The sequence below is a fragment of the Chrysemys picta genome, chromosome 7 (assembly GCF_011386835.1).
Source record: "Chrysemys picta bellii isolate R12L10 chromosome 7, ASM1138683v2, whole genome shotgun sequence".
NCBI lineage: Eukaryota > Metazoa > Chordata > Testudines > Emydidae > Chrysemys > Chrysemys picta.
This window is the reverse complement of record NC_088797.1, coordinates 62,981,149-63,008,603: the sequence shown is the minus strand read 5'-3', so window position 1 is coordinate 63,008,603 and position 27,455 is coordinate 62,981,149. Positions and strand designations below refer to the sequence as shown.

Here is a 27,455-nt window from a genome sequence, read left to right as displayed (position 1 = left end):
TCACTGTCGAGAGTGGGGTGTCTCCCCCACAGGTGAATGACGTGCCCAGAAGCCCAGAGTGGGCTCTCCTTGGCTGCAAGCCCAGGGGAAGGTGATGAGGGACTCTCTTCTGGGTTACCATATGGAGGGACCAATTAAAACATGCAAAATCAAAAGCGGATTCAAGAAGCTGGGCTCTTTTACCAAGACTCGGAAAGTCTCTCTGCCAAGTACGGCTCAAAGCCTTTCCGTTTGCGCACAGGGAGAGATTGCAATTGGATTGGTCTGTCGTCTTTGGCAAAGGAGGAAAACCAGACGGAGAACCCACCGACAAACTCCAAAGGTGCAGGAAGTGACTTTAGCGGCTGGCTGAGGGAGTGTTTGTTCTTTCCCTGCCATACTGTACTAGGTCTGAGAGGGCACACTGATGATTGGAAAGGTCTCATGTTATTGCATTAGCTGTTACATGAGTCAGCGCCATGGAGCTAGGGGTTCTCCATTGCTCCAGGGAACAGCCAACACAGGCAGCATATGGACCAGTGGCTAAGGCAGGAGACGTGGGCTCGAGTTCTAACTCTGCCACATCCCCTCTCTGTGAAATAGGGTGACAATATTGGGCTCCTTTGTAAAGTGCTGTGCAGCATCAGAGCCAGGAGTGTGTCACAGTCACGGGTGACTTTTGTCCTAGTGCCAAATGTGGATAATAACGAACGAAGCCAGAGGTTAGTGGGAGAGAGACAGCCCACACGGCAGCACACACTGAAAAACCTTGACAACCCTGCAGCATTGTAAACTTTCACTATGGCGCCCGGCAGCCCCAGAGGTGCCAAGAGCCTGTTGCTATTGGGGAAAGACTGGGGAGGTTGGTTCTCTTTGGGCCTTTTCCCAACCACTCTGTTTTACAAGCAACGCCCCCAGCAGAAAGGGAGTAAGGAAGTGTTTGAATCCAGATTAGGTCAAGGCCAAGGTTTGGGCTCCGATTTTGAGGCTCAGTCTGGACAGAGTCTGGGTTCAGACTCCAAATGAGCAAAATTGGCCCTTTTCAGATTTGCATCGAACCCAAAACCAAGATCCTGGGGGCGAGCTTAGAGCTGTGGATGCAAATGAAATATTTAACAGCACAGATGTTTCAACAGGGAGGCCAATTGTGTGGGGCATTCCTTGAAATCAGACATGCCCTAGCTCAACCAGGAGTTCTGGGCTGGCTGCAAGAGTCGCTGGGTGAGGATCTCTGCCCTGTGGTACACAGGCAGTCAGTCTGAGCGATCAGAATGGTCCCATCTGGCCTTAACATCTAGGACGCTCTAAAGCTATTAAATTCCATGGTACTTTCCCAATGCCGGAGCAATGACTGCACTGGGCTCCTGACGCAGGACCGTGCTCCAGTGACGGTGAATTTGATTATCACTTTTTACACTTCCGTGTTAGGTGGCTGGACTTGGCACAGCTGTCAGCATTGCTGAGCCCTTGCAAAGAAAGACAAAAAAAAACCAACAACCCCCAAACCAATTACAACCGGGAGAAGAATGAATAAGCCATGGTGAAGATGTACATTTATTTTTACTTACAGAAAAGCTGCTGATCACCACATTCATTTTGGCACTTGGAGACACTTGGAAGTGCTTTGCTGCAAGGTGACAAATCACAATCTCTATAAAAATATACAAAGTGGTGTAAAATCGCCAATGATGTTCCACAACGAAGGCCTAAAAGCAGTACACACACACACACAAACACACGGTGCAAACGAGAGTGGCACAGTGATTTCACACCAACCAGATCCTACAGACTTGAAGATGTGTTAATGACCAAACAAAAAAGGTACCCTAGCCAGCAGCAATGTAATTAAATGGTGTCAGATTTAGCCTGGTAATTAGCAATCAAATTGCAACTGAGACTAGCGAAGCATAAATGACATTTAAAAGCTTACTCAAATTAAAGTGCAATGCGTGTTAACATTTGCCTCCATACAGCACTGGATAGCAACACTGAAGCACTTAGCTGCTCTAAAAGGTTGCTATTTTTGTGGTCTGCCCATAGCCTATTTTCTTCCCTCCTGACATGAAGAAGGTCATGGGCACTCCGCAACCACCGTGTCGAAAAACCATTAACGAAACACTACTGGACAGGGACCGAAAGGTCCTTCTGGGGTTAATGCAATGTTTGCAGACAAAAGCTAACCCCTGTATAGCACGAAGAAGAGTATTACTTCAGTCCATCTCAAATTATCCATGGAGGTGCAGAAAAACACTATCTCAGCCTTGGTGTGGCATGGCGTTCTAATGGCTATTCGGCCGCCACGCCGACAGATTCCCCCGGCAGCCCCCATTATAAATACAGAAATAAAGAAAAGCAAAGAATAACCATTCGGACAACGTTTTTATGCTCAAGAGATTGGGGGAGGGGCATCTCTCAGAATGGAGCAAAATCTCTTCTCTGTGCCAGAAAGAAAACAATTTGTTCCTGCCCTAGGCGCCCTTTCAGCATTGTCTTTTTGTTGGTTGATTTGGGACACAAAACTAGCTTTGAATGGGTTAATACTCTCCTTGAAGTTAATACACGCACTCCCGGAACCACAGTCCAGGTGTGTCTGGCTCCTGTCCCTTACTGCTGAATGCCAGCCGGATCCTCTTTGCCTTTCTCAGCTTTCTTCAAGGCATTAATGACCGGTAACCAAGGGGAAGGCAGGTCAGGGATGGTTTTCTTGCCTTGATTTAAGTGGTTAATGGCTGTGTAGAGACTTCCTTGGGGTCCCACTTCCTGCTCTGAATAGTACATCTCCAGCGCGGCAGGAGTGCAGTGCTTGTGCTGGGGAAAAGAACAGAAAACACCATGAGCAAAAGAGACCTGCAGGCCTTGGTTAGAAAGCAGAGGGAGCAGGGACGCTGGCTGGGCCCCAAGCTCCCTTGTAACCAATAACTGTGCTGGGTCATGCTCTTCCATGCGGCAAGAGAAAGGGTGCAGATAACTCGACCCCCTGTAGTGCCTGCTGATCCACTCCCTGGGGCGGCGTCTCTTTACACTGGCATAACTCCACTGGCAACACGGGTTCCTCTGGATTCGCATCAGGAAGCAGAATTCTGCTCCCTGTCTAATTGTCCAAGCTGGGAAACAGGGTGGATGGGCTTCGACTTCTGCCTCAGTGACCATTCTCCTATATATGCTGGGTTCCCTGGCCTGCCTACATCCCCCATGCTCCTCCACTTGGTGCTGGGAGGCAGCCACATCATGGGAGTTCGTGGCTGTATTGCATTATGGGAGATATCATCTGGTCAGGGAGCCCGGCCCATAGAGGACATGAAGCAGTCAGGACCTGAGGCATCTGACTTACAACTCCCATGAGGCCATGCATCAGGATCCCCAGATTGAAATATTCATTTTGGGAGTATCTGGTTTTGCCACAGAAAACAGGCACTTTTCATGAAAAGCCCAAACCCCCATTTTCTCTCAAAAATAATTTCAACTGAGAATTTTTGACCATCCCAAATTCCTGAAGCCAGGTGATTTCCCCTGAGTTTGGGGTTTAATGGCAAACATCTCACGCAGAGCTGGTTCCAGCTTCTGACATGTCCCCAGTCTCATCGAGCCGCTCTCCCCACAGTAAGCACATGCAGGAGTTAGGACAAGAGAAAGACTGGGCCTGCCCTGGGAAGGTGCAGGATGGGGAATTTCAAAAGCCTCTCAGTGATTTAGTAGCAGGATCCCAGCTGCTGTCCTACATCAGATAGGACCTTTCCATGCCAGAACAGCAAGCATATGCTTAAACACGGCAGCTAGCCCCTTTGAACAAACCCTTAAAATCCTCATGCAGGCAGGACAGATTGGATTTTAACCAGGGCCGGCTCTACCATTTTTGCCACCCCAAGCAAAACAAACAAACAAACAAACAAAAAGCCGCCCGGACTGTGCCGCCCCAAGAATGGACGGAATGCCGCCTCTTCCTCCGCTGGTGCCTGGAGCCGACCCTGATTTTAACCCAGGTCTGCTGGTGTCTCCCCACTAGGGCTCACCTTGACCAGCTAACAGCCTGCAGCCTGCCCCAGCTGCCCTAGAGTTTGAGAACATATTAGTTCAAGTCTACTAGGGAGCGTGTCTTTAAAACTTGCCTTTTATCGTAGTGGGGAGAGGCCTCAGATGTCCTTAATGTGCTAGATGGGCCAAATCCTGCCTGCCTGAGTGGGGTAAACCTAGACTATTAGCTTCAACGGTGTCAGCGTGAGAGGCAACATGGTCTGGGAGGTAGAGGGGGGAAGGGTAGGGGGCCTATAGGGCGAAGAAAGGACGGAGTACCTTCTGCCTCACATCTGCCCCAGCAGTGCTGTCACATGGGGGGGAGCCTCTCCAGCAAGCTTTCAATTCCTTTGTTTGTAACAGGCATATGATTGTTCACTGCAGCCGAGGCACCCGGCACTGGCCAATAATCAGGGCTGTGACATTCACACAAATATTAACAGCAGTGAGTGGAATTGGTGACGTTTGAACTCATGGGCTCCTGGCTCCCAGCTCAGTGCACCTTCCCTCCTTTTGCCCCTTTTCTGAAGCCCTCAGAGAAGATGGACACCCTGTGCTCAGGGACCCGTGAGAAGATGGTCTATGCTGTCAATGTTGGTCAAGTGGAGGAGTGTGGGGGAAAGGGGCCACTGTTGGCACCTTGCAGTCTTCACAGACTGGCCTAGCAGAACTGGGCAGCCACTGGCATCCCACAGGACCTGCTGGAGTTAGGCAGGGATCCCCACACAAAAGCTGCTGGGGGCAGAAAAGTCCGCCCAAAGACCCCAGGGCTGAAATCCTGGCCCCACTGAGTCCAGGGCAGCTTTTGGGGCCAGGAACTCCTGCATCCCCCCAAGTTCTGTGGGTCTTGCATGGCACAGGAGGAATCTGTGGGCTAGATGCCCCCTCAGAGTTCTGACCCTTGGGACTCAGGGGGCTAGACACTGAGCTGGGGTCTGCCCTTGTCCACTCCTCAACAGGCTGGCTAGCCTCCCAACAGGCCTGTCTGTGCTGTTCTGATGGAGCGCCCAACACAGCCTGCCCCCGCCACTGCTCCCTGAGCCTGTTGCTGGGGAAGCATCACAACAAACCAACAGCCCCCACTCTTCCCAACACGCTGGCCAAGCAGGCCCGACATTTCCCCTGCCAGTGTTTGGCTCAGGCTGATTTTGAGGGGAAAATTTCAGTCAAAACAGTTCAGCTGTTTCAGATAACAAAGGGAGGGTAAATACATTGCTTTGCCCAGGTTAGCAAATTCTTTTTTTAATTTGGCCAAGTTATAAGCCATTGGAAAAATCGCATTTGACACATACTCCATAGAAACTTCATAGATGTTAGCAGTAAACTCTCTAAAGGTTCTGCCCTCACTGAGCATGCTCCATCCCCTCACATCTTCCCACTGCCTCCTGTGGAAAAAATAGTCTGTGATCACATCTTTACAAACTGTATCAGAATGCATACACACAAAGGGGCAGAGTTAAGGTTGTACAGGCAGTCTTAATTCTGGCATTTCCTAACTTTTGAGTGCTTGGCTTTGCAACCTTAATTTTCTTTTAACTTGTGTGTGTCTGTCTGTGCATCGGTGTGTGTAACATATAATACATGTTAACAAACAAAATCTACGTTTAGTGACAGTTCAGGTTGATGCAGGACACATCCCATCTGTCCAAAAACTTAAAAGCTTGGAAATAAGCAGTTAAGTGGAAAGATTCCTGCAATCCTTGTCACCTTTGTATTGTCTACATCCAGGGCCGGCTCCAAGCACCAGCTTCTCAAGCAGGTGCTTGGGGCGGCCGCTCTGGAGAGGGGTGGCAGGTGCAGGTATTTGGCGGCAATTCGGCGGACGGTCCCTCAGTCCGGCTCGGAGTGAAGGACTTCCCGCCGAATTGCCGCTGCAGATCGCGATCGCGGCTTTTTTTAGATCGCGATTGTGGCTTTTTTTTTTTTTGGTTTTGGCTGCTTGGTGCGGCCAAAACCCTGGAGCCGGCCCTGTCTACATCTTCAATAGCACCCTCCATCGCACCACAGAGCTCACTTCCATCTCCAGCCAATATCCAAAAGCAACACATGCCCCAACAGCATCAGACTTGCATCTAACACAAACCTTACCAGTGATCTCAGCTGTGTTAAGACAGAATATGTTCCCAAATGCATGGCATGTGTGGCAGTCAGATGGGCTGATTTGGTCATATAATTGATATGAGGTCACATTTAAAGGGTTTGGGTTAGTGACAAGTCCTAATGCAACATAAAAACTACATTCAGTGGCAGTTAGTTTGCTAATTTCACACTTTTTTTATCCAGCTTTGGTGTAGCTGAGCTGTCCCCAGAATCAAGGAGAAGGGGAGCTGCCTCTGCCTGAGAATCAGAGGGAGAAGCTATGGTGCTGAGACTGCTTCTAGGTCGACCCTCCGGAAGGGTGTGAGCAGCTGAATGACATGTCTCATTCAGTTCTGTGTCTATAACACTGTATCCCATTGGAAAGTTACTGAAAGAGAAGTGCTTCGTGTTTAGTGGTCAGCTGGAAGGATCATAGAATATTAGGATTGGAAGAGACCTCAGGAGGTCATCTAGTCCAATCCCCTGCTCAAAGCAGGACCAACACCAACTAAATCATCCCAGCCAGGGCTTTGTCAAGCCAGGCCTTAAAAACCTCTAAGGAAGGAGATTCCACCACCTCCCTAGGTAACCCATTCCAGTGCTTCATCACCCTCCTAGTGAAATAGTGTTTCCTAATATCTAACCTAGACCTCCCCCACTGCAACTTGAGACCATTGCTCCTGTCATCTGCCACCACTGAGAACAGCTGAGCTCCATCCTCCTTGGAACCCCCTCCCCCTTTCGGGTAATTGAAGGCTGCTATCAAATCCCCCCCCCCACACTCTTCTCTTCTGCAGACTAAATAACCCCAGTTCCCTCAGCCTCTCCTCGTAAGTCATGTGCCCCAGCCCCCTAAACATTTTCATTGCCCTCCGCTGCACTCTCTTCAATTTGTCCACATCGGTTCTCTCCCCCCAGCTTAGTGTCATCTGCTGTGGCAACCTCTGTGCCTTTACTCACTCCCCGAAACACTCCCTGCCTCTCCTTGACATCCCAGAATTAGGTACCACCAGGGGAGGCTGCAGCAGCGGGTTGCCCTGCATTACACTTGCTGGCTGCCTACTGCACAGCCCCTAAACACAAGTCTTTGTAGCTTGGGCTGAGAAGCTAAATGCCACAGGCCCGGATTGTCACAGACTCATAACCTGTGTGGACTGGGCATGGAGGGGGACACGAAGCAAATGCACTGGCTGGTGGGTTACAGTGTGTGATCAGCAAGAGAGGCGGGAAGCATGTGTATTTGGGTGACTCACACCACAGTTCATCACAGCTTCACAGTGCTCTCTTCACGGCGCGACCATGTGCCGCCCTCCACACACAGTATCAGCAGCGGTGGAACCCCTCGACCGTCACACCCTTCACTTAGGGAAATGTGGCCTGGCCAGAGAGGAGAATGGGGAGTTAGAGGCACCCAAACTACAATGTCCACGTGGCACCCCCTCAAATGGAAATATTTTGGTTTTCAGGCTGCCCGTTTTTGGACCATTCCGTGGAAACCAGGCACTTCCCATGAAATATTTCATTCCATCAAAACCCCAATTTTCCATCAAAAAAGATTTCTGACCAGGCCTACCCCAGCTCCCTTGGCCATGCTCCTTCGCAGGCAGCAGCATTGGGGGTGGGCATGGGCCCCTGGCAGGGCAGGAGTTGCTGGCACCTTGTGCCACTGCTGTCCCCTCCTTGTAAACTTTCCTCCAGGTTGGCTCCTCCCACTGGGTCAGCACCAGCTTCCACTGGCAAAAAACCCTGCACTGAATTGGGCCTTTGGCATGGTCTCTCCTTACCACCTGCCCCCCAGCCCGACATGGCCGGCTGCATCCCTCTGATATTCAGCCCTCCTCATACACACAGGCCAATTACAGGAGTCAAGGCTCACCGGGAGGAGGCGCAAGGAGAGTTCTGCTCCAAGAACACACCCTGGAGCGCCCCCCTTTGTGCCTCGGCTGCCCAGCAGTCACAGCCTGCCAGCCTGAAGATGGGGGGGATATTCCATCCCATGAAGCCACCCACTTGGTTTCTGCTGCTTGGGGCACAGACAGGGGTTTCTTTTCCCAAAGCAGTAAATGTGTTTCCACTGGGAAAGGGCCATTCTTAGTGGCATCCTGCACCTCTGCATTGCGCTCTGAAATCACCCAGCAGGGGCACCAGCTGGAGACCAGTCTGGGCATGTACAACAATGGTGTGCAAACGGCTCACATAGCCAGAGCGCTGCTAAGGGTGAGAAATAACACACTGGACTGATCCTGGGCAAATGCAAGCTAATCAGTGATAGACAAGTACTCCGTATAAGGCACATGCTTGGGAAAAAGCCCTGGGGGGAGGAGCTAGACGTGTGCTGGAAAGCACAGCCCCAGCAAGCTGCCAAACAAAGCAGTAAGACAGCCCCTACGTTTTGGGCTGCATACAAAAGGGCATCAAGTCAGAAGAGGGAGCTGATTCAGATTCCCTGGGGATAGACAGACAGACTGACAATTCCCTTCTTCTACAGCACAAGAGCACCAAGTTCAGTTCTGGGCATCGCAGTATCAGAGGAAGGTAGGCAAATTGCTACACCAATCCCTATGGTTGTACCACTGGGTAGATCGTATCAGCAGATCTCTCCTTCACATCACTCATAGGACACTTTGCCCCAGTCAAGAGGAGCAGGCATTTCGCTCTGCAGGTGTGATGCTTGCTGGGGTCCCCCCGGAGGATCCCTGCGGACATGGGGTGTCTGAAGAAAGAACACAGCCAGCGGCTGTGATCAGCTGGTTATACCGTTCACCCACACTCATCTCCACCTCCATGTGAACATTGCTTACAAGACACTTACTGGGCGATACAGGCCAGTGTCAGGGTTCAGCAATTGACCGTCTCAAAAGCACAACATCCCAACAGTCCCAAAGGGAGCTCATCCTCTAAAGCCGAGAGCATGGACAGCTGAGGGCCCTCAGCACCACGCAAGCTCGGGGCCCATACGCGAGCCAGGGCACAGCATAATGCAAACATTTGACACTGAGGAGATGGCAGCGTCCTTCCTTTCCCAGCACCACCATCAGTAAGGCAATAACCGAGACAGGCCGGAGGGAGACAGGGGTCATCTTACCTTAAACACAAAGCCCTCTGGGCAGGTCAGCTGGTCATACCACAGTGCCTTGTACATGACCAGCATGAGCAGGCAGGCCAGGAAGGCCATCGTGATGAGAATCAACCCCGTCAGCTGGAAGGAAAGGGAACAAAACAGAACTGGCATGAGCCCAAATGAAGATGTTTTGTGTATTTTTCACAAAAATCCCCAAACCTGAAGACATCGACAAACAATGAGAGAGGGTACCCTGCCTTGATGAGACCGTCACCATATCCAGGTCAGGTGTCCACACAGACCTTACAATGAGAGGGGCGGTGTTACCTCTGTATATGGCACTAGTGGGACCATCACTGGATACCACGTCCAGATCTGGTGTCTGCATTTCTAAGCAACTGGACCAACTGGAAAGGATTTGGAAGAGAGTAATATGAATGATTCAGGTCTGGAAACCTGCTTTGCGGTGAGAGACTAAAGAAATTCAGTCTGTTTCATTTATCTAGGAGAAGGTTAAGAAGTGACTTGATCATGGTCTACAAGCATCTCCTTGGGGCAGAAATTTCCAATAATAGAGGGTTGTTTAATCTTGCAGAAAAGAGCAGAACAAGATCCAGTGGGTGGAAGCTAACGCTGGACAAATTTGAAATAAGGAGCACATTTTAAATGGATGTTAGTTAGCCCCTGAAACAGCTCACGAAGAGACATGGAGGGTTCTTCATCACTTGGAGTCTGGAAAGAATGTCTCTTTCTAAGGGATTTGCTCTAACTCCACTGCATGTTCTGGGCTGCCTGCAGGAGTCACTGGTGGGTGGGGGGCTCACTAGCCTGTGGTGGGCAGGAGGACAGACTGGATGGTTGGAACTGTCCCTTCTAGCCTCTGTGACTCTATGGATTCCAGAGGGAAGCAGATGGCCATTGCAGCTGCAGCCGTGGGGCGGGGAATATGTGTAGGCCCAAGATAAGTAGATAGAGTGATGTCACTGGCAATAACTCATTCCCTGGTGGGAGAAAAACAGGCCCCAGGAACTGGCCCTGACAGAAAGTGTGTGACATCATTTATAAATCGCTCAATAAAGCCGCTTCTCTTTCCATAGCGCGGGATGGAAATGCCTGCTGGTGCTGCAGAGCATGGGCAGTGTCACGGTGCCCACCTCAGGCACACTGGCTAAGGCCAGGCACCCAGTCTGCATGGATACGAAGAAAGAAAGTCAGCAAGGGAAGGCTCATTTTCACTTCCAGAACTTGCCTGGCTGGCTCTGGGTGGCGCAAGGTCTGATGTTATTTGTCTTATACCCAGTGGCTGCAAAGAGCTTTCCCTGCTTCCTCCAACAGAAAGCTTCCTGGGGGGGCTGGCTTGTTGGTTCTGAAGTTCTATTTTTGGCTGTGACTCATAGTGTGAGAGCTGCTATTTACAGCTGCATTAAAGCACCAGGGCCCAGGTGTGAGTCAGACAGCGAAGACAGGGATCTCTTGGGTCATCTCTGCCCATTCCAGATTGTGCCACTTGTGCAGAGCCAGCCTCTGTGGGCGGCTCAGCCTCTGGCCTCTCCATCACCCGCACCAGTTCAAACTCCCTGATCCCACAGGGGTTGTACAGTGTAGATGGGGGCACGGTCAGAGGCACCTGATTTTCCAGTTCGCTGCCCTAACCAAAATGTTCAAAAAAATATATCTATGATTTTTGATTCCAACTAAATGTTTTGTTTCATTTTTAGAGCTTTAACCTTTTTCAATTTTTTTTTTCAAAATAAAATTGAAATCCATTTCAAAATGAGAAGTCATTTCAAAAGGAAACATTTTATTTGGGGGAATTTTTATTTATTAAAACAATTCAGCGAATTCAACACAAATTCACAGAATGTCTCAGTCAGGGCCGGCTCTAGGCACCAGCAAAACAAGCTGGTGCTTGGGGCGGCACATTTTTAGGGGCGACATTCTGGCGCGGGCCATGCCACCCCTAAAAATGTGCCCCGGCTGCCCTAACTCACCTCCGCTGCTGCCGCTCGCACGCCGCTGCTCGCCCTCCCTCCCAGGCTCTCAAACCCGGGAGGGAGAGGGAGATCCCGAGCGGCTGCGGCGCGCGAAACAACTGATTCACGCGCCGTGGCCGCTCGGGATCTCCCCCTCCCTCCCGGGTTTGAGAGCCTGGGAGGGAGGGGGAGCAGATGTTGTATCTAATTGTTGTGATTTTTTGCAGACCAAAAGTGTTGAGAGTCTCTGGGTTAGGCTAAAAGGGGTAAAAAACAAGGGAGATGTCATGCTAGGAGTCGACTACAGGCGACCTAACCAGGTGGAAGAGGTGGATGTGGCTTTTTTTAAGCAACTAACAAAATCATCCAAAGCCCAAGATTTGGTGGTGATGGGGGACTTCAACTATCCGGATATATGTTGGGAAAATAACACAGCGGGGCACAGACTATCCAACAAATTCTTGGACTGCATTGCAGACAACTTTTTATTTCAGAAGGTTGAAAAAGCTACTAGGGGGAAGCTGTTCTAGACTTGATTTTAACAAATAGGGAGGAACTCGTTGAGAATTTGAAAGTAGAAGGCAGCCTGGGTGAAAGTGATCATGAAATCATAGAGTTTGCAATTCTAAGGAAGGGTAGAAGGGAGAACAGCAAAATAGAGACAATGGATTTCAGGAAGGCAGATTTTGGAAAGCTCAGAGAGCTGATAGGTAAGGTCCCATGGGAATCAAGACTGCGGGGGGAAAAACAACTGAGGAGAGTTGGCAGTTTTTCAAAGGGACACTATTAAGGGCCCAAAAACAAGCTATTCCGCTGGTTAGGAAAGATAGAAAATGTGGCAAAAGACCACCTTGGCTTAACCATGAGATCTTGCATGATCTAAAAAATAAAAAGGAGTCATATAAAAAATGGAAACTAGGACAGATTACAAAGGATGAATATAGGCAAACAACACAGGAATGCAGGGGCAAGATTAGAAAGGTAAAGGCACAAAATGAGCTCAAACTAGCTACGGGAATAAAGGGAAACAAGAAGACTTTTTATCAATACATTAGAAGCAAGAGGAAGACCAAAGACAGGGTAGGCCAACTGCTTACTGAAGAGGGAGAAACAGTAACAGGAAACTTGGAAATGGCAGAGATGCTTAATGACTTCTTTGTTTCCGTCTTCACCGAGAAGTCTGAAGGAATGCCTAACATAGTGAATGCTAATGGGAAGGGGGTAGGTTTAGCAGATAAAAAAAGAACAAGTTAAAAATCACTTAGAAAAGTTAGATGCCTGCAAGTCACCAGGGCCTGATGAAATGCATCCTAGAATACTCAAGGAGCTAATAGAGGAGGTATCTGAGCCTCTAGCTATTATCTTTGGAAAATCATGGGAGACGGGAGAGATTCCAGAAGACTGGAAAAGGGCAAATATAGTGCCCATCTATAAAAAGGGAAATAAAAACAACCCAGGAAACTACAGACCAGTTAGTTTAACTTCTGTGCCAGGGAAGATAATGGAGCAAGTAATTAAGGAAATCATCTGCAAACACTTGGAAGGTGGTAAGGTGATAGGGAACAGCCAGCATGGATTTGTGAAGAACAAATCATGTCAAACCAATCTGATAGCTTTCTTTGATAGGATAACGAGCCTTGTGGATAAGGGTGAAGCTGTGGATGTGGTATACCTAGACTTTAGTAAGGCATTTGATACAGTCTCGCATGATATTCTTATCGATAAACTAGGCAAATACAATTTAGATGGGGCAACTATAAGGTGGGTGCATAACTGGCTGGATAACCGTACTCAGAGAGTTGTTATTAATGGTTCCCAATCCTGCTGGAAAGGCATAACGAGTGGGGTACCGCAGGGGTCTGTTTTGGGACCGGCTCTGTTCAATATCTTCATCAACTACTTAGATATTGGCATAGAAAGTACGCTTATTAAGTTTGCGGATGATACCAAACTGGGAGGGATTGCAACTGCTTTGGAGGACAGGGTCATAATTCAAAATGATCTGGACAAATTGGAGAAATGGTCTGAGTTAAACAGGATGAAGTTTAACAAAGACAAATGAAAGTGCTCCACTTAGGAAGGAAAAATCAGTTTCACACATGCAGAATGGGAAGAGACTGTCTAGGAAGGAGTACGGCAGAAAGGGATCTAGGGGTTATAGTGGACCACAAGCTAAATATGAGTCAACGGTGTGATGCTGTTGCAAAAAAAGCAAACATGATTCTGGGATGTATTAACAGGTGTGTTGTGAGCAAGACACGAGAAGTCATTCTTCCGCTCTACTCTGCTCTGGTTAGGCCTCAGCTGGAGTATTGTGTCCAGTTCTGGGCACCGCATTTTAAAAAAGATGTGGAGAAATTGGGAAGGGTCCAGAGAAGAGCAACAAGAATGATTAAAGGTCTTGAGAACATGACCTATAAAGGAAGGCTGAAAGAATTGGGTTTGTTTAGTTTGGAAAAGAGAAGACTGAGAGGGGACATGATAGCAGTTTTCAGGTATTTAAAAGGGTGTCATAAGGAGGAGGGAGAAAACTTGTTCACCTTAGCCTCTAAGGATAGAACCAGAAGCAATGGGTTTAAACTGCAGCAAGGGAGGTCTAGGTTGGACATTAGAAAAAAGTTCCTAACTGTCAGGGTGGTTAAACACTGGAATAAATTGCCTAGGGAGGTTGTGGAATCTCCATCTCTGGAGATATTTAAGAGTAGGTTAGATAAATATCTATCAGGGATGGTCTAGACAGTATTTGGTCCTGCCGTGTGGGCAGGGGACTGGACTCGATGACCTCTCGAGGTCCCTTCCAGTCCTAGAATCTATGAATCACTCCATCTTGGGGTAAGTCTAAGAGTACATCAGTAATTTAGGGTAAAAACATTATAGGGACGGTGCAATTATTTCCCAAATAAGTGTTATAAACCCAGGAAATTCAGAGGCAAAGTTTAACTTAACAGAAATCCTACCATTGTAATAGGATATGGAAAAGCATCCAAACAACCTTAACTCGGCTTTGCAGAGATGCTGTGCAATCACCCTACATTTATGCACATTAGTGGGTTCACTCCCAGATTAGATGAAGCTGCTTTAGAGACCCATTAGCTCATTGTCTTTTTCTTTTCTTTTCTTTTTCCCCCTCAGAAGATGTGAGGTGGAATCTGAGTAGGGGGAGGGGGCAAAGGAAATGCCTCATGAGCCTGGTTTTCAGACCGGGCTCTCGGTTTGTGGATGCAAAGAGACAGCTAGATGCACCTAACAGCTTTAACCACCACTGGCCGCAAGTCACTGCAGGAACTAACCCATGGCTGGCAAAGAGGAGGTCAGGTTGAGACTGGACTGAAAACCAGGCTGTGTTTGTAGAGGTGCGGATGTGGCTATGGCCTCAGCATACCGGACCAACAGTACCAGGGTCTGGTACCCAACAATAGTCAGGACCAGAGGCTGCAGAGGGAGGGGCAAGAAAACATAATGGGCATGTCTGGAATAAGCTGCCCAGGGGGAGAGAGGGGGTGTCTTCCTGACCCGTCTCATCTGGTTAATGCCCTGCCTGAGTGTGTGTATCTCTTGTACCCTACCGGGAATGTTATTGCCCTTATACAGTCTGACACGGTATAAGCTCAAGGGTTTCAAGTGTCCACAAAGCACATTTGGGGGGGATGAAGAAAGCTATGGTCAGATTTCCCCTAAGTCACGGGATACTCAGTGAGAATAGGCAGGGCAGAATATGGCCCCCAGAGATCTCTATGTGCAATGAGGAGAAGGATCGAAATTCAGGAGTGAGAGGTAAGACTGGTGAGTCCTAAAACAGGCCCTAAAAACGTGCAGCTAAGGACAATGACCCTGGAAAATCAAAGCAGGGCCGCCCGGGAAAATCGGGACACTGCAGAACGTTTGGCTGGGCGCCCCAAACAATCTGCATGTCTGGAGGCAGAAGTCACCGGACAGCCAGTTAACCTAGTAGCAGTGAGACCGGCTCATATGGAGCGTATTATGTCAATCCATGTCAGCCATGTGGAAGGGAGTCTGCTGTCACTGTCGAATCCACATGGTGTTCAGTGCAGACGCCCCGCCAAGTAATGTCAGAACCAGGGGCAGGGCCGGCGCTTCCACTAGGCGACCCTAGGTGGTCGCCTAGGGCGGCAGGATTTGAGGGGTGGCATTTTGCCGCCCTTGGCGGAAATTCGGTGGCGGGGGGTCCTTCTGCTATGGGTCTTCAGTGGAAATTCGGCAGCGGGTCCTTCACTTGCTCCAGGACCTGCCACTGAAGTGCCCCAAAGACGCAGAGCGGAAGGACCCCCGCCGCCGAATGCTCAGAGGAGGAGCACTGCCGCTTAGGGAGGCAAAAACCCTGGCACTGCGCCTGGCCAGGGGGTGTGTGAGCCTGCGGGGGCGGGAACAGCAGCAGTGACCAAAGGGCCACGCCCTTGTGCTGAAATGGCTACAAATCCCTCGTCCCCAGGCTCCATCCTGCCTCTCCTCTGAGCCTAAGGTGAATGAACTACAGGGACCCGTGGTGTCCAGGCTCATGGCACTGCCATATGCCCAGGGACCCCAAGGTAGAGGGGCACAAGGGATGGGCAAATTCCCCAGCTTTGGCCCTTGGTTCGGCCAAGCACTGAAAATTCAAACCCAGCTTGTCTGAGTCTGCCCCTCACCCACAGCCCCACTCCCCTGCTGTCCCCTGAACAAGCCCTTTCCCAGCAGGCCCCATTTCCCTCTCCCTCTTCCATTGCCACCTGAGCCTCTGTGGGATGCAGAGGGGTGGCTTCTCCTGAAGAAAACCAGATCCTGTTCCAGGGAGCAGCCCCTCCACTCCACCTGTGCTGTTGGACTAGGGCACCTTCCTGACACGCTCACTGCAGTGACCGCCTGGGGTGCTGGTCAGCACCAGGGCCTCCTGGCCATCCACAGGGAATCCCATGCTAGCCACCTCCTCCTGGCCTGTCTGTAGGACTGTTAACCCTTTCCGCTCTCCAGCAGAGGAAGCAGCCACAGGCACAGACCATTCTACCCGGGCTGCCCAGAGGATTCAGGGGGCCTGGGGCAAAGCGGGGGAGCTGCGGCGCTTGTGCTCATCCGACGGCGGTCCAGGTCTTCAGTGGCATTTCGGTGGCGGGGGGCCCTTCAGTCACTCCGTGTCTTCGGTAGCCCCCCGCCGCCGAAATGCCACCAAAGACCCGGACTGCCGCCGGGCCAGGGCTCGCAGGGCCCCTGCGGGGCCTGGGGCAAATGGCCCCACTTGCCTCCCCCTCTGGGCAGCCCTGCGTTTTACAGCCTCAGGCCCCCACTTGCCTCTCCTTCTCTTCTGCCCTTTCCCCCTCACACTGCCCATGAGAGAGGTGGGATCTCCACCAGCCTCCTGCCTGTGGAGAGCACAGACCAGCCCATGCACTGTTCTGTAAGGAATGTAAATCGACTTGCTCCAGTTTCAGGCTGCTGGCTTCTCCTCTGAGGAGGGAGAGTGGGAGGTGACATGCTGGCCCCTCTCCTGGCTAAAACAGGGCTGGTCTGAGTTAATCTGGATTATTCACTTTCCCCGTTTCAGTGTCAGTGTGAGAGACAATCCCCCAAATCACAATCCCTGCTGAGGCGGGGGTGGGGGTGGGGCAGGAGAATGCTTTACCTTGACCTTCTCTGATACTTCATCGTATAGGTTTATGTTCAGCTTTTTAATTCCAGGGACATGTAACTTTCTCTTCTTCTTCTGCTGGAGCTGGTACTCTGTTCTGGTCTTGACGATCACCTGTGAGGAGAGGAATCAGTGAGTGGTGACCTGTATATGGCCAGACGAGGTTGCGTGGAAGAACTGCTCAGACAGGCAAAAAGCAGAGCAGACTGGGGGAATGGGCCTGGGCCACTCGCAAGTAGCGACTCACCAACACCATGTTTGGGGCTTTCCTAATGGATCATCACAGCTGCTTGGGGGCCGAGGGCAAAAAAAGTAGTGAGGCAACAAAGCTCATACCAAGAGAGAGCAACCCGTAGCTTCCTCCTAATCCCTCCAGCCCAGAGCTGCTGGCAATGCCAGGAGGGCTCAGCATATTTCTGAAGGGAGTTCTGCTCCCAGTGGCACCGCAATAAGTGGCCTCCCAAGAGTTCTGCTCATTTGGTAGTGAGGTCAATAGCCAAAAAGCAACCTGACCTCCAGCCGGATTCATGCAGCAATGCAGGGCAGGTCACCATTTGCTAGCATGTATGCCTAAAGCTAGGCACCTAACTCCATAAGCGGTCTGGTTGTCAGAGGTGCTGCATACCCCCTGCTCCTACCGAATGAAACCAACAGGAGCCAGTTATTCAGTGTCACTGACAATCTCTGACTCACATGACTGGGTGTGGATTTAGGAGCCTAAATTCTGGTCTCTAGGTTTGCCAATACCGGCCTGCATTCAGATTCCACAGTGCGAGCTGTGTTTGGCTGCAGACATGGTGTGTGGTGCAGAGAAAACACACGGTGGCCATCAGGAGCCAGGCTGAGCTGGGACTAGCAGGAGACAGAAACCATGGTCATTATTGTCACAGATGACTTGGGGAGCCTGACTTGAGGCCCTTTCAGAGGGGCGGGTTTTCAGCAAATTCTGAGTAGCAGCTCTCCGGAAATCAGATCTCTGCAAGGCATCTCCAGGCCCCAGAAGGGAGGCACTCAGAGTGACTAGTCACCTGTGCAATCTTGGACCATCCTTTCTGTACTTGCTGGCTGAGTGAGAATGACCTGGAAATCATCAATGGAGAGGGATGGTTAGCAAGTGGCGCCAGTGGGAACACAATGGACCCGCCAGCTGTGAATACAATCTCTTGATGTTGACGCACCACTGCACCAGAAGTAACAACTGAATGTCCTACCCCCCTTCTCTGCAAGGCCCCCAGTGCAAGGGGTGTAGTTCTGTGGGGAGCAGGGATTCCCCCAGGCCATGATTTGCCGGCGGAGTCCCTCACAGCCATGACTGCAGCCCATGATGCTTGGAGGGGTAGCAATTCACATCTAAAACCGGGCACCCAAAAGACCTTTCTGAACGCACACCAGGGCACAAGGCATCTTACAGCAACACAAAGTCCCCAGCAGAGCAGCCAGGCAATCCCCAGCCACACAGCCAGTGAGGAAGGATCATGCTTTGAATGGTAAAATGATTGCATAGACGCTGCTAAAGATGAAGAAAACATTGGAACCCTCCAGCAGGGAGAGCCACTGGATATGCTCACTACAACACAGCACCCTGCTCCAGCAGGAGAGAGTCATTCCGGCACCGAAACCTGAATCTTAAATCACTACAAACATTGAATCTGTGGGAAAATATATGAGCTGATTAAATTCATGAACCGATCCAGAACGGTATGGTGCAAACACAAGTCACGCACACCAGTCAGGAAGCTCAGCCCTGCTCTTTCCACTACGTACACTGAGCCCTGACCGACCCTCATGGAACAGATTCATCTGCCTGGGCTCCTGCTAAACAACTCAAATTTAAGGGGCCAGAACCTCAGGTCTGGCTGAGCTGAGCTTGGCTCAGAACTGGAGGGGAGGGAGCAAAGGCGGCTTTAAGCCATCCCCCTTTACCCTAGGGGTAGCCAGGAGCACAGCATAAATTACAGCAATCACAGGGCTCTATTTACGCTGTGGTAACAGCCTCCTAGGGACCATGCCACTGGCTGGTGGTGACTGGAGCACAAGGCCCCAGGCCTCTCCCACCCTCAACATGACCCCTACACCAAGAGGGACCCAGGGGCCTCTTGATGCCAGCTGGCATGGAACTTTACAGGGATCCCCTGGGTGAGATACATCCCTAATAATTCACCAAGAGTGGCGTGTGAGGTCTCTTCAGAGAGCCAGTAGCCCACTGGTCCTCCTAGTCATAGTGAAATGCACGTATGGGTAATAGTTAAGAAGTTATGTATTTATAGTGGGAATTATGTCCTTAAAGCCTTGACATTAAAAGCAGGCCACCAGGAAGTGACAGGGCTTGGACAGATTCTGTTCAGGCAGGGGCAGACGACACTTATCTCTCTGGCTGGTCAGGTGTGTCCCTTGCATTGTATGTATCACAATGGAGGCCTCTCTGCATTACTGAGCCTGATGCTAATCAAAAGAGTGCAAAACCTACCAGAGGAACACTGCAGAAAAATGCAAAACCAGCAGGGGGCGACCTGTTATCAAGCAAAGACAATGGATTCTTGGGGTGTAACTGGGAGTACTGAGGTACTGCCAACATCCTTTGCCAAGGAGCCAAACCTCAGCATCTTCCGTCTTAGGAAAGGAGGGTGGGGCTCAGAGCCAGCCTGGCTGGAAAATGCTGCAAAGACTTTGCGTGAAGTACAATGAATTAGATAGGACAGCATCTTGTTAATTCAATCTGAACTCTAGAGGCGTGTTTTGATTTGATTTTACATGTAACCATTTGTTTCCAATACTTTGGCTCGCTGCTGCTCGACTCGCTACACCTTGTTCAATACACTTGTACTTGTACTTGTACACGATAGTCAGATCTAGGTGCTGTGTGTTAAGCGGAACTGTGATCTGGGATGCAACTGGTAGGCTGGGGTCACTATTCCTTTGGGAGCAGTGTATCTGTGAATACTATGAGTGTCCAGTGGACCAGGGGCTGGACACTCCAGGGGACGCTTGGAGGGCTCAGCGGCTGGAGTGTGCCCATTGCTAGCTTGCAGAGGCACAGCCCTGACAGCCCTGGGCACTGAGTCACAACCAGGGGATTCATGTTCACAGCGTCATAGATCCCAAGGCCAGAAGGGATCACTGTGATCATCTAGTCTGACCACCTGTGCAGCACAGGCCAGAGACCTGGCCCTGCCCCTAGAGCAGATCTTGTAGGAAAACATCCAAGCCTGATTTAAAAATTGACAGCAATGGAGAATCCACCATGGCACTTGGTCAGTTGATCCAATGGTTAATTTATCCTCACTGTTAAAAACGTGCGCCTTATTTCTGGGAAGGCCAAGAGGAAATGAGATACGTCTGGCACACCCAGGTCCACACCTGCCAGGGAGTCGCTGTGCAAAGGGAATAGCCTGCTCAGGGTAGTTTTCTGTCCCTGAAGCTCTGCAGGAGCAATGTAAATGGGATGGAGTGGAGCTCAGAAACCAGCCCCAAAGCCTTCCCTGCACCTGATGTGGTCAAACCCCAGTGTGAACTGGGGGTGAACACTCTGCCCTCCCTTCGCTCGGGGCACCAGGCAGCCGAGCACTGGGGCCACAGTGTCTGCAGGTTGCTGGTGACGAGGACCTGCTGTTGGGACAGTCAGCACCCTGTGGATTGAAGTGGGGGCCTCCCAGGCAAGAAGCACAAGGCTGCGTAGCTGGGACTGTAACAGGCACATAGCCTCTGCAGATCAGCACGGTGGGGACCTGTCACACCCACTCTCCAGCAAGTTACACCAATGTCCTCTTGTGACAGCCCACAGAAGAATATGCCAACGAGGGATAACCTGGAAAATAAAACCCAGGATAGTTCAGAGTCAAGCCCTGAAGGGTCCCCATGTCCTGACCAAAGTCCTCTCTGCCTGTGGGCACCCACCAGCAGCTGAACATGTGTGCTACAGGCATGCTTCACCAGACGGATGGAGGCCTGGTCTACGTTACACGGTTAGGTCGGCGTATGCTGCCTCGCATTGACCTAGCTGTGGAAGTGTCTTCACTTCAATTTGGCTCCCGCCCACATCAGTGCCTCTCGATGCTGATTTAGTAACGCCACCTCTCCGAGCAGCACGGAGTCACGGTCGATGTCATTCAGTTGACACGGTGTCAGTTTAGACGCTGTGTTGCTTACATCAACTGTTACTGGCCTCCTGCAGCCTTCCCACAATGCCCCATGCTGACAATGCAATCGACACAAGCACTCCTGGTGAGGATGCACACCGCTGACACAAGAAGCTGAGTGTGCACACACACAAGCGATTTAATAACCATGGTGGCTGTATCTGACATAAGTTAGGTCGTCATAATTCTGTAGTGTGGACATGGCCGAGGAGCTGCAGACTTTCTGTTACAGTGCCAGAGAAACCCTACAGACCTCCTGTGCCATAAAGAAACCACTGAATGAATACAGCCCTCGGTTAATGCCTTTCTGCAGCGTCACCCAACTCCTTCTCTGATAAGGAGTTAGGTCTGGGCCCAGTGGTAACAGCCGATCATCCTGACTGGAAGAAAACTCCCAAAAGCAACTGTGCCAACAAAGTCTGTGCCCTGAACTCCCAGTAACAACAGCTGTGATCCCCCGACCAACACCGCACGAGGACACCAGCCCCTGGGTACCACTCCAGCAGCAAACACCCCCCCAACCCAAAGCCACATGCTCACTCCAGAGCGAGCCCTCATTCATTTCTGTATAGCTACACCCCAAAACTCGCCTCCTCTCCATCTCCAGAACCAGTGACACGGGAGATGAATACAAGAGTGACTGGCACCAACATAGACAAGGCAACAGCAAACCATGGCTCCCTGCCCACAACCGGCAGCCTGGCATCGGACCCCCAACAGAGATGAGCGCAAAGCCAAGCGAAACTCTCACCACATGCCAAGGGAGAAGTGGGACACTGGAGACACTGGGCCAGATTCTTTGGTCTGATACAGCCTCTTATGCAGCGTGGAGCAGCTAGAAATTCTCAGCAGAGCTCCCCATGCTGGGGACTCTCTGATCGCATAGCCACTTTCCACACCCTCTCCCCACAACAATGGAAGGAGGGGATGAGCCAGGGTGTTGTGGGCCCAAGCTTATTCTGGTGACATTACAGTAAGTCCCCTCTGGCCTAACCTTCTCCAGGGCTGGGCAGCCAAGGGGCAGGAAGCTGCCGCTGGCTCTCTGCACTCCCACTCTCCGCTATGTCCAAGTGCTGCTCTGATGCAGCAGAGAATGGGCGCCACAAAGCACAAAGCGAGAGGAGTGATGGAGGAGCCAGGGCCAGGGGAGACTGAAATGCAGAGACACTCGCTCTCCCCCAGTGACTAACCCCAGGTTAGCAGAGAGGAGCAAAGACTGTCCATCCAAAACACAGAGCTGAGAAATTGGGCTTAAGGAGAGAGACGACAGAGACAGCATCACATGGGGCAGCTCCAAGTCCCCAACCCAAGGGCCCCAACTTTGGCCATCGGGCAGAGGGTGCTCAGCCAACAGCCGGTTGGCAATTTTTCCGACAATGTTTTTTGGTTGGAAAAAGCCAACTGCATGAGCATTTTGATAAGGCCGATAAGGGAGGCTGAGTCCCATCTGGTTTATTCTGGTCCAATACTGTTTAACATGCATTCCTGGCAGACACTCATGGATGTTCCAACCCACATTCAGGACCAATTCCCTCACCACTCTCAACTGCCCCTCCCACCAGAGGGTGCCCTAAGAGAGGGGATGATGTGAAGGATGGCAGGCCTCGAACCCGGGCATCCCCAGACAGTATTCAAACCATGGCCACTACCCAGCAGTTCACCTGAATGACTGGAGAAGGGGGCCAGTAAAGCTCTACCTCACTAGGGTTACCATACGTCCGGATTTTCCCGGACATGTCCGGCTTTTGGGGGCTCAAATCCCCGTCCGGAGGGAAATCCCCAAAAGCCGGGCATGTCCGGGAAAATCGGGAGGGCTCTTTGGCCGGGGCCGCGGGGCCGGGGGCATGGTGCCGAGCCCGGCCGGGCGCGCGGTGCCGGGCCGGGGTCGCAGTGCCGGTCCGGGGTGGGCGCGGGGCCGGGCGGGGAGCCGGGGGCGCGGTGCCGGTCCGGGGGGTCCGTGGGGCCGCGAGCCGGGGGCTCCGCTGGGCCGCGGGGCCGGGGGGTCCGCTGGGCCGGGAGGTCCGCTGGGCCGCGAGCCGGGGGGTCCGCGGGGCCGGGGGCCAGTCCGGGCCCGCAGGGCCGCGAGCCGGGGGGGCCGGGGGCTCCGCTGGGCCGCGGGGCCGGGAGCCGGGGGGGGCCGCGGGGGCCGCTGGGCCGGGAGGGTCCGCGGGGGCCGCTGGGCCGGGAGGGTCCGCTGGGCCGCGGGGTCCGCGGGGCCGCGAGCCGGGGGGGCCGCGGGGCCGGGAGGTCCGCTGGGCCGCGAGCCGGGGGGGCCGCAGGGCCGGGGGCCAGTCCGGGCCCGCGGGGCCGCGAGCCGGGGGGGCCGGGGGCTCCGCTGGGCCGCGGGGCCGGGAGCCAGGGGGGCCGCGGGGCCGGGACGTCCGCGGGGCCGGGAGCCGGATGGGTCCGGGGGGTCCGCTGGGCCGGGTGGTCCGCGGGGCCGCGAGCCGGGGGGGCCGGGGGCCAGTCCGGGCCCGCGGGGCCGGGAGCCGGGGGGGTCCGCTGGGCCGCGGGGTCCGCTGGGCCGGGAGGTCCGCGGGGCCGGGAGCCGGGGGGGTCCGCTGGGCCGCGGGCCGGGGGGTCCGCGGGGTCCGCGGGGCCGGGAGCCGGGGGGGGGTCCGCTGGGCCGCGGGGTCCGCTGGGCCGGGGGGTCCGCGAGCCGGGGGGTGCGCCGGGCCGGCAGTGCTGGGCGGGCCGGGGGTGGTGGGCCGGGGCCGGCACCCCAGGGCCCGAGCCGACCCAGGCTGGCCGCCTCCATGGGGCCAGCCTGGGCCGCGCCTCCTCCCCCCACACCACCCCTTACCTGCTACAGGCTTCCCGACTCAAATTTCGCGGAAGCAGGGGAGGGGGCGGAGACTTCGGGAGGGGGCGGAGTTGGGGCGGGGGCGGGGCTGGGGGCGGGGCTGGGGCTCCTGGGGGTGTCCTCCATTTGGAGGCACAAAATATGGTAACCCTATACCTCACAAAGGGCCCCACCCACAAAGCTCCTGACTGGGGGAGATGTCCAGCCCCACTGATTGGCTGGGAAGCTCTATATAAACCAGAAAGAGACACAGGAAGTTGTCTGAGCAAGTAGAGGAATCTTGACTAGCTGCTACTATGGACCCTGCCTACTTGCCTGACTGCTGAGCCCTGCCTTTCCACCTGTTCCTGCTTCCTGCCTCACTCCAGCCTTGTCCTCCAGCCCTCCACAGAGGCCCCAGCAAACACATAGGGGCGGAGTCTCATTCACACCACTGCTCCTTTCCACCACTTGCTCTGGCAGGGTACATGTGCACACTGTAAGACCCCTTTACAGTGGCACAGCAACGTATAGCGGCCTTAGTGTAAACGAGAATCACTGGCCCAAGGGTGGATTCTGCTGCACTGACTATTGTTGAGTTCCCCTGAACGTGTTGGGGCATGGCCGCACACATCCCGGCTGGCACAGTCCAATTCCCCTTGAGCAAACCCAGCCCCAGTGTTGTGTTTGCCAATTGTTCACAAAGAAGTTTGGATTTCCCTGAATTGGCTCGTTTCTGCAAAAGTGTCCATCCCTCACTCCTGGGAAACAAAAGTGTTGCACAGAACCAGAGACCTATTTGCACACATTGGCTTGCACACACTGACTAGCTAGCATGCAGATGGCATGTTTTTGCTCAGTGAGCCCCAGGGGGAGGACCTTACCATGGGAGAGCGAGGGGCCTGTGGTGAGGGGGTGATGGAGCTGCTATCAGCGTGCTGTCAGTTCTGAACGTTAGCTTTTAGTCTCAAAGCTTAGCTACGGGCTAAGCACAGCATCTGTCCATGTTCTCGAACCAGCAAATAAAGAGGCACAGACACCATGGCCAGAGAGCAATTCTGGGCCAGGTCCCCAGCTGGCACAAAGAGCCCAATTTACACCATCCGAGAGCCTGGCTCTACTATGGGAAAAGGTGAAGCACCCCTGGCTAATCACGCCCCCACATAACCGAATCCAGAAGAAACTCAGTTTTATTCATTTCATTGTTTTTTTCCTTTACCTCACACGATTTTTTTCTGAAATTTTCACTCACGAAGGAAATCGTGGTCCCTTTGTCACTGGCCCAAGGGTGGATTCTGCTGCACTGACTATTGTTGAGTTCCCCTGAACGTGTTGGGGCATGGCCGCACACATCCCGGCTGGCACAGTCCAATTTCCCTTGAGCAAACCCAGCCCCAGCAGCGGGATTGTGGGAACAGGGGACATGCTGGGCTTGGCTGCTGGTTTCACACACAGCACAGGGCCCCGGGAGAACCAGAAAGTGGTTAATAGCTCCTGAGAGGCAAATGAAGCAGCAAAGCACCACTGCTGCCCCATCAGACAGGGTGAGGGGGCCAGCAGGGGCAGAGGGGACTTGCACTTGGTGTTGGCCACCGAGGGGCACCGCTGGTATTACCTTGTCAGGGAAGGGCTGCTGTAGCTGGTTGACGTCCAGCGGCGTTATCAAAGGGATGTTGTCAAAGCTGTCATCACCGCTGCCGGTGCCCTGCTCCTTGTCTGGCTTCTCACAGAGATTGCTGCCCAGTTTCACCATGGTCAGATAATGCTTCTGAGAGGGAGGGAGGGAGAGGCAATAGGTCAGACAGTTGCTTGGTTTCCAGAGACAGCCGCGGATTACCCAGAATCCCGTTTTGTCGGGCCATGATCACGGCAGCGTCCCTCTGTGCACAGCCGCACAGCACCACAATGCTCTGAGCTAACTGAGTCCCAGAGCCCCAGACGGGGCTGGTGGGGTTTTGGCTGCACACTGGCATGGCCATGGCTGGGACTGCCTGGAGAGGTGCTGGTGAGGCCCCATCACTGAGCCAAGGGAGCTGTGCAAGCTGTTCCCCGCCAGAAATCCCACTGTGCAGCCCTTCCAACTACCTTCACTGAGAAATGGATCAAACCGTCCCATCCCTCACCCCCAACTCCTTTGCTCCCAGATAGTCTCTCAGCTATAGATGCCGCCCACCGCAGTGTTCCCACAGAGAGGCTGGGTCCCATGTTCAGATTTGGACCCAGTGCCACCAGGTTCAGAGCTGGGTGGATCAGGGACTTTGTACCATGCCTGTTGCCAGCTGTTTGCATATTAGGGTGACCAGATAGCAAGTGTGAAAAATAAGGACAATGGTGGGGGTTAATAGGTACCTATATATGACAAAGTCCAAAATATCGGGACTGTCCCTATCTGCTCACCCTATTGCATATCCAAACAGCAGTAAGAGGACTCCACTCACCGTCAGCCTCCTCTTCCCAGCCTCTTAGCCAAGTGCCCAACACCGACGCCCAGTGCCTCGGGAGCAACCGTGGCCCACGGAAGAGGTCTAGTCAGAGTGACTGGGACAGAGCAATCCCTCCACCCCTTGCTGCTTGCACAGCTCACCTACAAAGAAACTGCACCATTGATGGAATGCCTACACAGCATTCCTTCCAAGACTGAACACTGCTGGCAAGCGAACAGGAAATTGCAGGCTGTATGTAACAGCACCTCTGGTGATTCCTGCCATAACTTTATGAATGTGCTACTGGTCAGCTGCCCAGGCCTCCCAAAATCTCTCTCAAAGCCATAAAAACACACACAGCACAGCCTGAGCCCAGCTCCTAGTTCTCCTGAACTAGCCAGAAACAAACTACAGCTCAGAACCAACCTGACTGGAGCGAGGGCTCATGCATGCATGTGCCAGTGTCTCCAAGGCCAAGTGTTCAAAACCCATCAGTCAGGAGACCTGGTTAAAATCAGGAGGTTTGTTTAATAGTCAGTGCTGGGAGTTTTTTTGTTGCCCTTAGGACACACTTGGGTTACGCTTTCCTCCGCAATCAGAAGGGCTAAAACTTTTTTAAAAATGAAAGCTGAGATTCCTCTGACTCCAGGAGCTGGGGCTTTACGAAAAGCAACTACTGCAAGACTTGTGACAAAATTCCCAAAGTTGGCAGGACGGGAAGTCCATGGATTTTGGCAGGAGCTTAGCAGGTGCTCTGAGGGCAGTGCCAAGCCCCTAGATCAGAACCAGCCCATACAGAGATGTTAAGTATTTTGAGATAATTGGCAATCAGTTCATGGGATATGCAAAAGTCTAGTAAGCACAAGCTTTTCAGCACTTAAATACAGAGGCCAGGCTTGCAGGCTGCTCAGCCTCTCCTGTTATTCTTCATATACTCTTCTGAGGGTTGGTCACTTTCAAAAATCTGTCTGCTCCATTTAGGTGCTTTAAATAGGAGCTGTCAGATACTGAACTCTTTGAAAATCTGGCCCCAAATGCCTAGATATGGGTCTAAGCAACGGTGGGCTTCGGAGCCTGACTTTAGGCATTCTGCTTTGCAAGTGTCGGCTGTATTTTCAAGCATGGTTTTATGACGTCATTCAGAAATGTGAGCAGCTCAAAGGGATTGAAGATCAGCCCCAAAGAGCTCTTTCAAAACACCTGACTTTTTCAGCCCTAGGATGCAAACACCTTAGAGACATGGTGACAAAAGGTGTCAAAGAGAAGATGAGGATGGGAGGGGCCGGATCATGGGACAATTATTCCTAGATTCCAAGGCTAGAAGGGATGACTGTGACCATCTAGTCTGACCTCCCGCATAACACAGGCCAGAGAACTGCCCCAGAACAATT

At 52.4% G+C, this 27,455-nt stretch overlaps 1 protein-coding gene across 3 annotated transcripts in view; it reads right to left on the bottom strand.

Moving 5' to 3' along the window:
- Positions 1-1,520: 1,520 nt before the first annotated feature.
- Positions 1,521-27,455, bottom strand: part of CALY (calcyon neuron specific vesicular protein) — a 44,749-nt gene continuing 18,814 nt past the window's right edge. The window contains exons 1-5 of one of the 3 annotated variants that reach the window (XM_042856123.2): positions 26,080-26,207; positions 25,257-25,409; positions 16,718-16,837; positions 9,155-9,268; positions 1,521-2,787 (exon numbers count right to left, since the gene is read on the bottom strand). In XM_042856123.2, coding sequence (XP_042712057.1) covers positions 2,584-2,787; positions 9,155-9,268; positions 16,718-16,837; positions 25,257-25,394 — 576 coding nt within the window. In that variant the 5' untranslated portion in view covers positions 25,395-25,409; positions 26,080-26,207 and the 3' untranslated portion in view covers positions 1,521-2,583. Of the gene's footprint in view, positions 2,788-9,154; positions 9,269-16,717; positions 16,838-25,256; positions 25,410-26,079; positions 26,208-27,455 lie in introns of those variants that run through there. The other 2 variants (XM_005310798.5, XM_005310799.5) reach the window with 2 other exon arrangements.